At 47.9% G+C, this 12,143-nt stretch overlaps 1 protein-coding gene across 17 annotated transcripts in view; it reads left to right on the top strand.

Moving 5' to 3' along the window:
- Positions 1-10,631, top strand: part of CAMK2G (calcium/calmodulin dependent protein kinase II gamma) — a 112,563-nt gene extending 101,932 nt beyond the window's left edge. For 10 of the 17 annotated variants that reach the window (XM_069863691.1, XM_069863689.1, XM_069863692.1 and 7 more), the window contains 4 exons: positions 3,456-3,531; positions 4,016-4,110; positions 5,190-5,435; positions 7,941-10,631. In XM_069863691.1, coding sequence (XP_069719792.1) covers positions 3,456-3,531; positions 4,016-4,110; positions 5,190-5,422 — 404 coding nt within the window. In that variant the 3' untranslated portion in view covers positions 5,423-5,435; positions 7,941-10,631. Of the gene's footprint in view, positions 1-974; positions 1,101-3,455; positions 3,532-4,015; positions 4,111-5,189; positions 5,436-7,940 lie in introns of all 17 variants that reach the window. The other 7 variants (XM_069863685.1, XM_069863687.1, XM_069863684.1 and 4 more) reach the window with 1 other exon arrangement.
- The last annotated feature ends 1,512 nt before the right edge of the window (positions 10,632-12,143 follow it).

Below are 12,143 nucleotides of genomic sequence, written 5' to 3'. Positions count from 1 at the left end.
TAGTCTGCCGGTTGCAGTATTGTCTGCCAGATCTTTCCTGAGTTGGCTGCCTCCGTAGAGGAGCTGTGGCTGAAAGTGAATATGAGAAAAGCTAGCAGGTTGGGCAAGATCTCGGTGGGATTCCCAGCCTGCCTCCTGCACAGACACACCGCACTGGCTGTCTGACTAAAGCTATAATGCAAATATTCCAGCATGAGTTGGGAGCATCTGGAGGGTTTGATTCTGTTCAGGTCAGTCTGGGAAGTAAGGAAGGAAGAAACAGACAAGCCCTCTGTCTCCTCTTCTCTCCGTTCCCTGCTTTCCTGCACGCAGCACCAGGATCTCAGATGATGCAGCAGTCAGAGTCTCTCTTGCGTATTTTTGAAGTAGCTCTAAAAATGTCAAACCGCTGGTTCCTGAGGTGCAATGTGAAAGGTGTTTTGCCCAGCCAAAACGGAAGGGAAATGATCTCTTCTGAACTCCTTTTAGCTGTGAACTGCCTGTCACTGCTTTCTGGTTAACTCCTTCCTCTTGTTCATAGCAAGGCCCCACTTGGTACGCGGAGGAGGGCCAAGTGGCTTCTCTGCCAAACGGGGCAGCATCATCCTGACCCACTCCCCTCCCAGTTAAGATTTGCAGTGGATTGGATGCCTGATTTTCTTTCCTTTTCCCTCACATCTCATACTCGCTCTCATGCTGCTCTGTCACTACTCCAGCTAGTTCTTGAGGTTGCCCTCTCACTGCATCCAGCAGCATTAGTGCCATTCCTGCTGTGCTCCAAGGGGGTTTCCAGCAGCGCTGCCAGGATGGTCCCCTCTGAGCAGCAACTGACGTGGTGGATGTGTGACAGAGGCAGGAGAGTGGGTTGCTGGGATGTGAATGTCTTTGTGTGCCACCAGGGTTGGGCTGTGTGTGCTTGTACTTCTTTGTTGGTGTTTATTTTGCTTTTTGTTTTGTGTTTGTTTATTATTTTAATGCTTACATTTGTTTTGCAGCTACACAGTCTTGTGAAGAGAAGCTTCTTGCCTGGGACAGCCCAGGGCAGACATTGGAGTTAGAGCGAGCTCGGTCGGAGCCTTTGCTAACTCCAGTAGTTCCCTTTGTACTTAACCGCGCACCGTGTAAGTTAGCAGTGGGGTAGCAGTAGTGCAGTAGTGCAGCTCGTGCTCGTTACCGTAGATGTAAAGCTCCCTCCGCTTCTCTCCACTTCCAACCCCTCACCCTGCATCCACCCCAAGAGGCCGGCACGCCCCTCAGAGCGAACCGCCAAGGCCAGGCAGGACCTGGGGAGCGGGGTGCCTCGAAGACGGCCCACTGGGACTCTCCTGCTGCAGTTGTAAGCTTGGCCCACGGCGCAAACCAAGCTGCCATTGGCCCATGGTGTACCCCTCTGCAGCCTCCTCCTGGCGGTACAGCTGCTCTGCTGGGCTGCCTCTGCAGATGCTCTGAAAGGCAGCAGGAGTCTGTACATCACAGCGCTGTGTCTGTGCCAGCGCCTGCTTGTCTCCCTTCTGTGTCCCTCTGCAGTGCAAGTTAGGAGGTGCTGAGCGATAGGCACTGTCCTGAGGAACAAATGGGTCACCCCTATGTGGCCGTTGTAGCTTGGTACAGTCGGTAAAAGCAGGCACAGGAGCACTGTCTGACAGAATGGACTCTTGTTGAATAGGGTTGATGCTGCTGCGTTTGAGGGTTTCGGATCTCCTTGAGATGAGTCAGCACATGGTGGTGAAGGCCTGCAGACTTTCTCACTCCTCCCAGATGGAATCTTTTCCATGGATTCCATCCTGTGGACATTGCGCACGGTTGCGTGTGCTCTGTGTGGGAGTTCCAACAAGTAGCCCTGCTTCGTGCAGATGGAGTTCCAGATGAGTTGCTTGTCAAGACGTTTTTCACAGTAGAGGTAGCCCGCTGTGTTGTTCTGATCCGTTCCTCATGTGCATCTTTCAACGTATGCAGATGTACGCAGCCTGTGTGGCAAAATAAAAAAAGCTCCGTTACTGTCAACTGTCCCTTGTCAGAGGAGTTCCGTGGCTGGCTGCACAGCGTAGTTCTCTTCACTAACTTCCATAGTGGGCACAGACACCATCCATAGCCAGTGAGTTCATCATCTTGTTGCTCTTCAGCTGTGCTTATCAGTGATGGGCTAAGGTGCACATATGGATGGAACTGTACAGGGGAGGGCAGTGCAGACCAGCATCTTCTGGCATTTAGAGTGGAATTCCCCTTCTCTAGCTTGGACAACTAAAGATGGTAGGTTGGATTTGAACACTAGCTCCCTAACAACAGGCACTATAGATGGCTCAGGTGAGACTTCCAGAAGTGCCCATTGCTTTCAGGCCCTAAAGGAGGGACAGTCAGTGGCTGGTTCCGTGTCTGATACCTACACTGTAGATGCTTGAGAGCAGGTAAATTCCACATTCTGGTGGCAGAAATTGTCAATTACTTGGTGATATCGAAGATAACATTAGAGCACCTCCTAAATGTATAATGCGCGGTGTGCTACCTGCGAGGAAGTTGTGGTGGAGGCTGAGGAGATGTGCGGGTGTGCGTACGGGCCCAGACGTATGTATAGTGCACATACAGTTGTGGGACAAGAGTTGCATTATTTAACAGAGCTGACCCAAACTCTGCAAGCATTAAGGACTTCTGAGATCAGTGTGGGTGAGGGAACACCTTGGAGGGGATGGGGCCTAGGCTATCGGCTGTGGGACGCCAAGAGAAGAGAGTGTAGAGGTGCTGGCAGAGGGGGGACACAGAACAGTAACAGCTGCCCCTGTCTTCTTTGATCCTGAAGCCCTGTACTCTGGGCTGGGTTAATGGCAGTGCTGTCGGAGTGCTGGAAGGATTTGTGCCGGGGGGCAGGGGTGGGAGAAGCCAGCTGCCTGAGGAACTGAGCACTTGATTCTAGCTAGGACCTGTTCATCTCGCCCATCAGTCCTGCTGCAGTTGTCTTTCTAGCACGTGGAAGTCATCGCTTTGTGTTGCTGGTTTGCAGCGTTCATAACAATGTGATGGTGATAGGCAAGGTGTTGGGAGACTCTTTCGAATTGGCTCTATCTGTGCTGTGGCTGTTTGGCTACTGCGGGGAAGGGTTTCCACATCTTTAGCTGCCAGACAAGTGCTTCACGGTGGCAAGCTCACTGGCATTCATTGGTCAGGCTCTCCAGAAGCGCCTTGGGCTGTTCTTCAGGAGACACCTCTGGTGTATGAGACCTTTCTAGAAGAACAGAATGGAATATGTCATCTTTATTTGCTTTCTCCCTGCATTAGAGGCTCCCCATTCCCCTCTCATACCACTGCTCCCTGCTCTCATGGGGGTGGCTGTCATTACTGCATACCTCCTGAATGCAGGGAGCAGCATCCTACAAGATCTAGACTAACGGTGCTCCCCAGATTGCTTGTAGGAGGCACCCGCTACCCTAGATTCCCACTGAAGCCTCACACACAGTTAAGTTGCTCTCTCTTCTTGTTTGCAGTGCGTAAGCAAGAGATCATTAAGATAACGGAGCAGCTAATAGAAGCCATCAACAATGGAGACTTTGAGGCTTATACGTAAGTAGAGGTGTCTTCAGATGGGCGGTTTGTCCATCCCTGTGGAAGAGATGCTCTTGGGTGGGACAGGCTGTCATGCAGTCAGGAGTGGGGAAAAGTTTATGCTTTTTAGCCTGCATCCACTTGGAGCAGGGATGTGGTGGGGCTCTAAATGAACCACAAGCAGAAGTTGGGTATCAAACAGCAAGAGGAGCGATAAAGCAAAACATCCTGGCTCTGTAAGAACAGTAGAAGAGAGGACAGTGAGATAGGAGAAAGAATAAAAGAAAACTCAGAAACCTAGAGGCTCACTTTATGTGAAACACCAGCTAGCACCGGCTCTGTGGTGCTGCACTCAGACTGAGTCCTCCAGCGGCTTAGTGCCTGGAGCAGGGCAGTGGTGAGGTGAACGCAGGGAGTGAGTCCAGTGCCGTTGCAGCCCTTCACTGTCAGTAGCCCCTGGGCTCAGGTGCAGACTGTGAGCCCATGGTGCTTCTCTTTGCAGAAAAATCTGTGATCCTGGCTTGACCTCATTTGAACCCGAAGCACTGGGGAACCTGGTGGAAGGAATGGATTTCCACAAGTTTTACTTTGAGAACTGTGAGTGGGTACATTTGGTAACACCAACAGCTTTCTCTCTCTAATCTTCCTTTATGCCACACTGGGGGAGGGAAATTGTTTTTACTGTCTGTCGGAACCAGCAAGAACTCAATTGTGCGTGGGTTATGATGTGTTCATCGGAGCCAGCGTGCTTTCTCTCAAAAGCCTTTCTCAGCAACGATTTCAATTCCAATCCCCAGATCCCTTCACCTGGTGCAAATATTTTGTAAGCATGGACCACAGGTACTTCTGTTTGAGGAACTGGATTTCCTACTGATAAGGAAATGGAAAAAAAGAACCTGTTTTCACAGAAACAACGTGTATGTTCAGGGTAGACGTACTGAGTGGTCAGACACACAGATAGTCCTGCACAAATCGGCCACACCTCGGCTTTGAGGTTTCCCTGGATAGATCTCTAAGACCTAATGAACCAGTTCAGTGGATCCAGGGGTCACCTTGTACGCCTGGGGCAGGAGAAAGAGTTGGGAGCAATGCCATCATTTAAACTAGTTACTTACCTCCCTTCCTGGGTGTCTCCACAGTGTGAGATAATGGAAATGTAAATCCTGAGCTATTCAGTTCGGTCTGTTTTGGGGCTTAGGTCTAAGTTGTTAGTACAAGCAATTCCTGTGGCTCTACGTAGGCAGAAACTCTGTCCCCTCAAAAACCTATTCTGGGTTGATGTTTACACTTCTCTGAGGCTTGTTCATACTTAATGCAGGCCTAGTTGAGAGTTCTCCTTATTACAGACTCCTTTGCAACAGTTTTCTGTAATTCAAATCTTTTTCCCTGTAAGTGAAGGAACAGCAGCACTGCTGTTAACAAAGAGGCAAGTATGCTTTGCAGAAGTGGGAGGAAGAGGGCCAGGGAAGTCCAGGCAATAAGTGCACAGTTCCTAAGGAGAAGAACAGGTGATAGGGGAAAGAATTGCTTGGATTTTTCCTGGGAAGCTGCAGGAGCAGTTTAACTGTGTCCCAGAACCCGGTGCAAGGTGAGAAGGATGTGAGAGGCTGGAGGACATGGGAGGATGTTTCTCCTTCTTAATAAAATGAAGCTGATAGTTTTGCATGTTCTGCCAGTACTGTCGAAGAACAGCAAGCCAATACATACCACCATCCTGAACCCACACGTCCATGTCATTGGCGAAGACGCTGCCTGCATCGCCTACATCCGCCTGACACAGTACATCGACGGCCAAGGCCGGCCCCGCACCACACAGTCGGAAGAGACCCGCGTCTGGCACCGCCGAGACGGCAAGTGGCTGAATGTCCACTACCACTGCTCTGGAGCACCCGCAGCACCTCTCCAGTGAGGATCCATCATGGGTATGGACTGTCAGGGAAGGATATAGCATACAGACAGCTAAGGCTGCTGCATGAGGGAATCCAGTATTCAAGGCCGTGTAGCTGGCTGTGAGAAGCATTTGTAGACGGCTGCAGGCAAAACACTTCTGCTAGTCAGTTGGTGTTCCTTTATCTGAGCCCTGTGATCTGCAGCCAGTGGGATTATCTGCCTTTCCCAACAAAATGGACCCCTATGCAGGTGGTTGTTCCTGAGTACAGCTAACCTTGAGGCAGCAGTGCTTACTCCCAGGTGCTTGGCTCTGTGCTCGGGCAGGGTTAATCCAGAGCAGAGAGGACGAGTATCCCAGGCTGTGCACAGGTTTGCTGTTTCCCAGCTGTCAGGGATCTATCTGTTCATGTTGGCAGTTCCAGATAACTTTTTAGATAAAAACATCGTATTCCAGAGAGGATACAGTAAAATCTATACAGAACAATTCCTCTGCTGGAAGGGTAAAGATTATCCATATAAATTTTACTACTGAGTTTGTAATTAGCAGAAGCCATTTAGCGTGCAGTGCTGAGAATATGCAGAGGTAAAAAAAAATCTAAACAAGTAATATCAAAGAGGTAAAATATCCCCTAATTAGCTTGCCACAATTTGTTAGAGGAAACTTATTGTAAAATCTGACATGAAGAAATGATTGTTGCTTGCTCCTGAAGGACAGCATATCCATTTGCTTCTGCAGCATTTAGGCATCCTTGTTCTTGGCCTTACTGGTCTCTCTTACTTAGATGTACAGTGTTTCTGTCTCGTGTTGTTTTATGCTGAAGTGTACGTCACCTTCATTTTAAAGATTTGAGTTTCTTAATCTTAGGACCTTTTTACTAAAGATTTTCTATATAAGAGCAAGTACAAAAAATATCCACATTTGTTAAATGTGGTCATTTGAGGATGAACCACTCCAGTATGGTCACTGCTTGAGTCCCAGTCCTGTGTGCTACTGAGAACTAAGTCAAGAGCAGTTTTTATTCTTAGTATTGTGAGGGATTCAGCCCTCCTGAAGGTAATCACAAGGAACGCAAGAAACTACATGAGTCACAGGTGGCATTGGAAAAGCAGGAGCCAGTTGAGGGCACCAGAAGCAGGGAAGCTTTCCAGAGCGCCAGGCAATCAGCTGAATTCGCAGGAAGTTGAGGCAGTGAGGAGGATGAAGCCATTTCAGGGAAAGACAAAACAACTTACTTGCATTGGTGTTCATCATAGGAGTGTTGGGGGAGACTTCTGTCCTGGATTGACTCCAGAAAGGGTGCAGCAGGAATTATTCAGTTAAGATATGGGCATGGCTCAGTGGCTGCACCCAGGAGTACTGAGGAGGCTTAGGAGTGGAGCTGCCACAGAAGATGTGTGTGTCCTTGGCTTGGCTGCTGAAACGTTGCTCTCCTCCACAAGTATGTGCTGGAGGGTTTCTGAAAGCTGCAGGGCAGGAGTGCTTCCAAACCACAAAACATTGGTTAAAACACTATTTTAAAAACCCCATACACTAAAATGAAGTTTGAAATATTTGCATGTATTTCTGGGTTCTGAAGGAGCTGTAACCACATGCAATTATGAGTGGGTCAGTGTGGGCAGCCCCCACCTGAACACACTGAATCCTGTTGGAGTGGAGCAGCATTAGCCCACATGCAGGAATGAGATGATTAGGAATGTTCAAACGGAAACAAGTGATTTGTTCTCACCTGTGAGGCAGAGTTCAGCTTTCAGTAAGTCATTGGAGAAGGAAACTGCATCCCTAAAAGAAGTTTGAGGTTGATCAGAGGGCTTCTGTGTAAGGAGAGAGAAGGAATCAAATGGAGAAGACTAATAAGAGAATTTGCGATGAAGATTTGCAAACTAAGAACTGGTAGAAAGAAGTTTTTCGGCTACACGTTCATGGCAGGTCAATGCTAAACAAACATGAAAAAAACCCAACTAGCTTAAAACTTACCAAAAATGATTCCAATAACTTGATAGAAGATTAGCCAGGAGGGGCTTTAGCTAGAAGCAGTCACCAGGGGTACAACTGTGCAGAACTGCAGAAGAGCTCATATATTTGTTTGAATATTAAGAAAATTTAGGGCCAAAATTCCTGGAGACTAAAAAAAGAAAAAGAAACCCCGGGCTGAACTTTGAGTTCAAGTCCTATGCCAGTTGGAAGGGACGCGGAGTGTGTTCCTGAGGCTCTGGGCCTCTCCCTCAGCTTCTGAGCCATACTGTTATTAGATAGTGGGCCCCAGTCTGCTCTAACTGAGCAAGGAATTCATTTTAGCATCTAACTTGTCACTGGCATGCCCCGCCGCCTGAAAGGGAGAGAGTGCCTCTCCTCCTCAGGGCTCTCCTCATGATCCCGTCTGTGTCATGTTAGGTGGGATTTCTGTCTGCACCAGTCATCTTGTAGAAAATGTGTCTTATTAATTGTGTACGGCTAATGTTTGGCTTTATTTCCTTCCTTTTTCCATCCTGTTCTCCTCTCTCCTTCCTGGGTGGACACTGCCTCTTCCCTACTGCAGCGACTTGTGGCGATACCCAGCTGGAGGGCGATATCTTCCTAGCGAGCAGCTCTGGAGTGCCTGAGTGACAGCGACGGTCATGTCTGTTCTGACGTTAAAAAACAAAAATACAAATTACAAACAGGCAGCAGCCAAATGCACGAAACCCTGCATGCATCTGATGCTCCGGGCGCTGCCTTCCTGTTGTTTTCCATGGATCCATCGTGTCTGTTTCTGCTGTACGAAGGTGTTTTTAAATCTAAAACAAAAAAAAAGACAAGTTGTTTGTATAAAATAAAAACCAGGAATAATGCTAAATAAATGACAGATTATCCAACACACCCCCTCCCCCAGGGTTACAAAATGGCAGCAGCTGGACATCTTTCAGAAATGAAGTGAGGGGGGAAGCAAAAGTGAAGCAGAGAGAATGAGAGAGGGAGAGCAGAAAATGAGGCGGCTTGAGCAGTGTCCGGCTGGGCTGTGCTCCGCGGAGCCACGGTGGAGGTTACCATCGCGCTCAGGCTGTGGCGTGACGCCAGTTGGCCAGAGGTGATGAGGGGACCCCAGTGGAGCCAGCGTGAAGACTGGGGTTCGAGAGGGAGGAGGCGCTTCTCTCCCTGGTGCCTGGCAGATGGACTTCAGCCTGAGGTTCCTCTTGGATTCCTGCACAGCAAGAACGCTATGGAAAGCCGGTTGCTCGGCTGCTGGATCCCAAGACAGACTTATTTTTTTTTCTCTTTGTAAAGAAAAAATGGGATGTTGATTTAAAACTAAAGGTGGAAGTAGGGATTGAAAAAAATGGGTTTAAGTGAATATAACTTAAGTAGAAGCTTGCTCTTCGGAGATATTGGTTTAAGAAACAGCTACTACCTGGCCAAGCACGGAGGTTTGAAGTCAGCTTATTTAATGTAATGAAACTAAACCAAACGAGTGTTGCATTAAGAGCAGAGATGTTAGAGGAAGAGGGTACATGTATGGAATTCTCGGTTTCTTTTCCTTTCTCGTAGCATAGCTGGGATCCACAGTGCTGCAGAACACGTGTTCCTTAGGAAGCAGACAGCAAGCGTAGTGTTATGTTCCTCATGAAGACTTGCACATACACTCCTATACGAGGCATAAATAGTGTGTGTTTTTTATACGGAAATATATGCACCCATAGAACTCGAGGGGCTCCCTGGCCCCCTGTTTGGTTCGTTTGGTCTCCGAGTAAAGCCGCGGTGGGAGTCAGCAGCCCCGCCCCGGTGCTCCTCCCACCACAGCCCCATCCCATGTTTGTAAGCGTCATGTTTCCTAGTGTTTCTTTGGGTAAGTTTTCTATTTTTTACAGTGATGTTGTAACACAGAGTTATCAGATCAGAACCTCAGAACCCGCCGGGAAGGACTCCAGGCCACCTCCCCGTGTTGCCTCTGGGTGTTGGAGGATACCTCAGGAAGTCAAGGGGACAGGGAATTGGCACTTGTGATCTGGTGTTTGTGCTTTGAGCCAAGCCATGTCCTCTCTTTTCTGTACTGCAAAAGGAGCCCATTTCCTTTGTCCATTTGGTAGGGAACATGGAAGTGTTTTGTTGTCCTTACCCAGGAGGGAGCTCAGCCCCAAGAAGAAAATGGTCTTTATGGCAGACTGATATGATTTGTCTTGACCAAGGGAAGGCATGGTTTCCAGCAGCTGGGATGAGCTTCTGCCTGAATTTTTGTCTGCCCCTTATCGTTTTTTGGATCTTTGGAGGGAGTTTAAGTGATTGCATTGACATCAGACTAAGAGTGAGGCAACTTTTTTACAGACTGTGGAAGAGAAGAAAGCCCATTTGGAATTTTAATCCTTTAAGAGAATGCAGAAACTAAAAGCTGTTGCACCAAGTGGAGCTGTTGCTTTGCCACAGCTCCCTCTCTGCTCCCTTTGTTAGCGAGGTGCTATCCCACACCCGATTAGATGGGTGACCCTCGATGAAGGGAAAGACCATCTCCACCTGCCGGGTTTGTCTGAGCAAACACCCTTTTCTCCCTCCCCTCACAGCCCAGGGAGGAGCAGGGGATTGAGCCTGTGGAGGGCAAACACTAAATTTTATATTTTGAAGCGTTTTTAAGGCAGCACTAAGCCAGTGGGTGGAGAAGTGAAAAGTCTTGATATTTTATCCAGATTTTTTTAAAGCCAGAGGGAGAGTGCAAAGCGGAGATTACAATGATGCCATCAAAAAAAAAAGAGAAATACAAAGCATTATGCATGCCTTCTTTAGGTCTGATCTTCCTTATCTCTTTACCTGATGATTATTACTAATTAAAAAGAAACCCCTCTGTATTAAGTATCTGCATCTTTCAGAGAAAATTGAAAAAGAACAGAGCTATTGGGGTTTTTGGTTTTGCACAGTCTTGGAGACAAACCCTCTTTTCAGTTTTTTGTTTGTTTTGTTTCCTTTTAAGTTAATGAGACCCTTAGCTTGGTATGGCCATTATCAAACACAGCTGTACACCTTTAGCATCCTTAATGTTCTCTTATGGGGCTAATATAAGCATCTATATAATATATATTATAAATATCACATTTTAAACAGGAAATGGAAGGCATTTGATGCAGAATTTTTGCATGACATAGAAATAATTAAAGTTAGCTAGTGTTTGTTTGTTTGGTCTGAATGTTGGTAGAACCTTCATAGCTTTGTTACAATGAAACCTTGAACTGAAGATATTTAATAAAATAACATTTAAACAGTGCAAGGGTTTGGGTGTCGCGTTTTTCACCTAAACCTGAGGACAATGTGCAATGAGCACTTCTGGGATAAGAATCAATCTGCAGAGCTTTTTTGTGCGTCGGTAAATCGTGTAATTTAAAGATGTCACGTCTGAAAAGGAAAAATGAAAAAAAAATATTCATGTTGCTAAAACTAAAGGGACAACAGAGCCTGTTAGAAGGAACTTTATGGCATTTTCCTGGCAGACCATGGGATAATATGGAATGTGGCTTCTGTTCCGGACAGCCTCACCCTTGGTGAGCCTGTGCTGTTGTTCCTTTCTTGACCTTCGAGTTCCATACAGATATTGCAAGCTCTCTGTGTGAAGAGTTGTCTTACCATTTGGTTTGGTTGCTGTAACCATGCTGAATAAATGCAGGTTGGGTGGCAGCTCTGAGGTTTGGGAGCGAGCGTCTTCTGCGTCCTCTATCTGCTGCGGAGGCACACATCAAACCGCTCCCCTGTACAGATCTGCCTGGTCTCGCAGCATAAAGCATCATTTCCCAACAGAAGTTAGAAGTTAACTCGATTGAGCCTGTTTTGTTTCCATACCGCCTGTTGTTAGCATTTCATATCTGCTCCCTTGAGCGTGCTGTGTCCAGCTCAGGCTTTGGCTGCTTTGTTAATTCTCTTTGTTTCCCACCTTGTACTGTTCACACGCTCTCTGCAGGGCAGAGGGGCTCAGGGCTGAGCCTGCAGCCTGGCTGCCCCTGCCCAGACCCCTTTCTGCTGGATGGGGAAGCGGGGCTGGTGCTGGGACAGGGATGCTCCTGGGCTGCTCTGCCGCTCCTGCTACCCGTGCCCTTGTGTTCCTGCTGCGGGAAGGAACGTTGCAATGTGGTGGCTCCAGTATGGAGCTGCCAGACAACGATATTCCCAGAAACTTATTTTCTAGTAGCCCATTGCTGGTTAAGATCTGCTCATCTTACCGAGTGGCGTTTTGCCATCTTCCTATCTCAGAGAAGTGCCTGAGCATAGTTGTCGACGTTCCCTTCCTCCTCTCAGCCCCCCTTCTCCTCTGGGGATGTGGGAAGCTGCAAAGGGGAGGGGTGGCTCTGCCTTACGGGGAGAGGAGTTCAACCTGCCTAATCCCCTCTAACTGCAGCAATTACCCAGTAAATAGGTGTCACTTGCGGCTGCTTACCGAGATGATTGCTTCTGCTGCTTGATGAAGCTGGAGGAAAATAGTCCTTAGTGTTTAAGGGTAGCAGGTAAGAGTTGTACAGCCCACTTCGTGGTACGGCAGGCGAGCCGTTCGGGCCAGGAGAGAGAGCTCTTGCTATCACTGCAGCAAAGAGGGTTTCTGCTGTCGTTGCCGACATCCAAGGCAGCATCGCTCATCAGGTAAGATCTCTCCTAAAGCAGTTAATCGTACCTTAATGATCTTGGAGGAAAGGTTGCGGTATGATCTGGTGTTTCATTTTCCATGCTCTTAGTAGTTCTTTTAACCAGGACGAGAGTAATTTAAACACTTGCTGAAAGTACAATAGTCAGAGTA

This window comes from Phaenicophaeus curvirostris, chromosome 9 (genome assembly GCF_032191515.1).
Source record: "Phaenicophaeus curvirostris isolate KB17595 chromosome 9, BPBGC_Pcur_1.0, whole genome shotgun sequence".
Taxonomy (NCBI): domain Eukaryota; kingdom Metazoa; phylum Chordata; class Aves; order Cuculiformes; family Cuculidae; genus Phaenicophaeus; species Phaenicophaeus curvirostris.
Note: the sequence above shows the minus strand (reverse complement) of the source record. Positions and strands in the feature narration are given on the sequence as shown.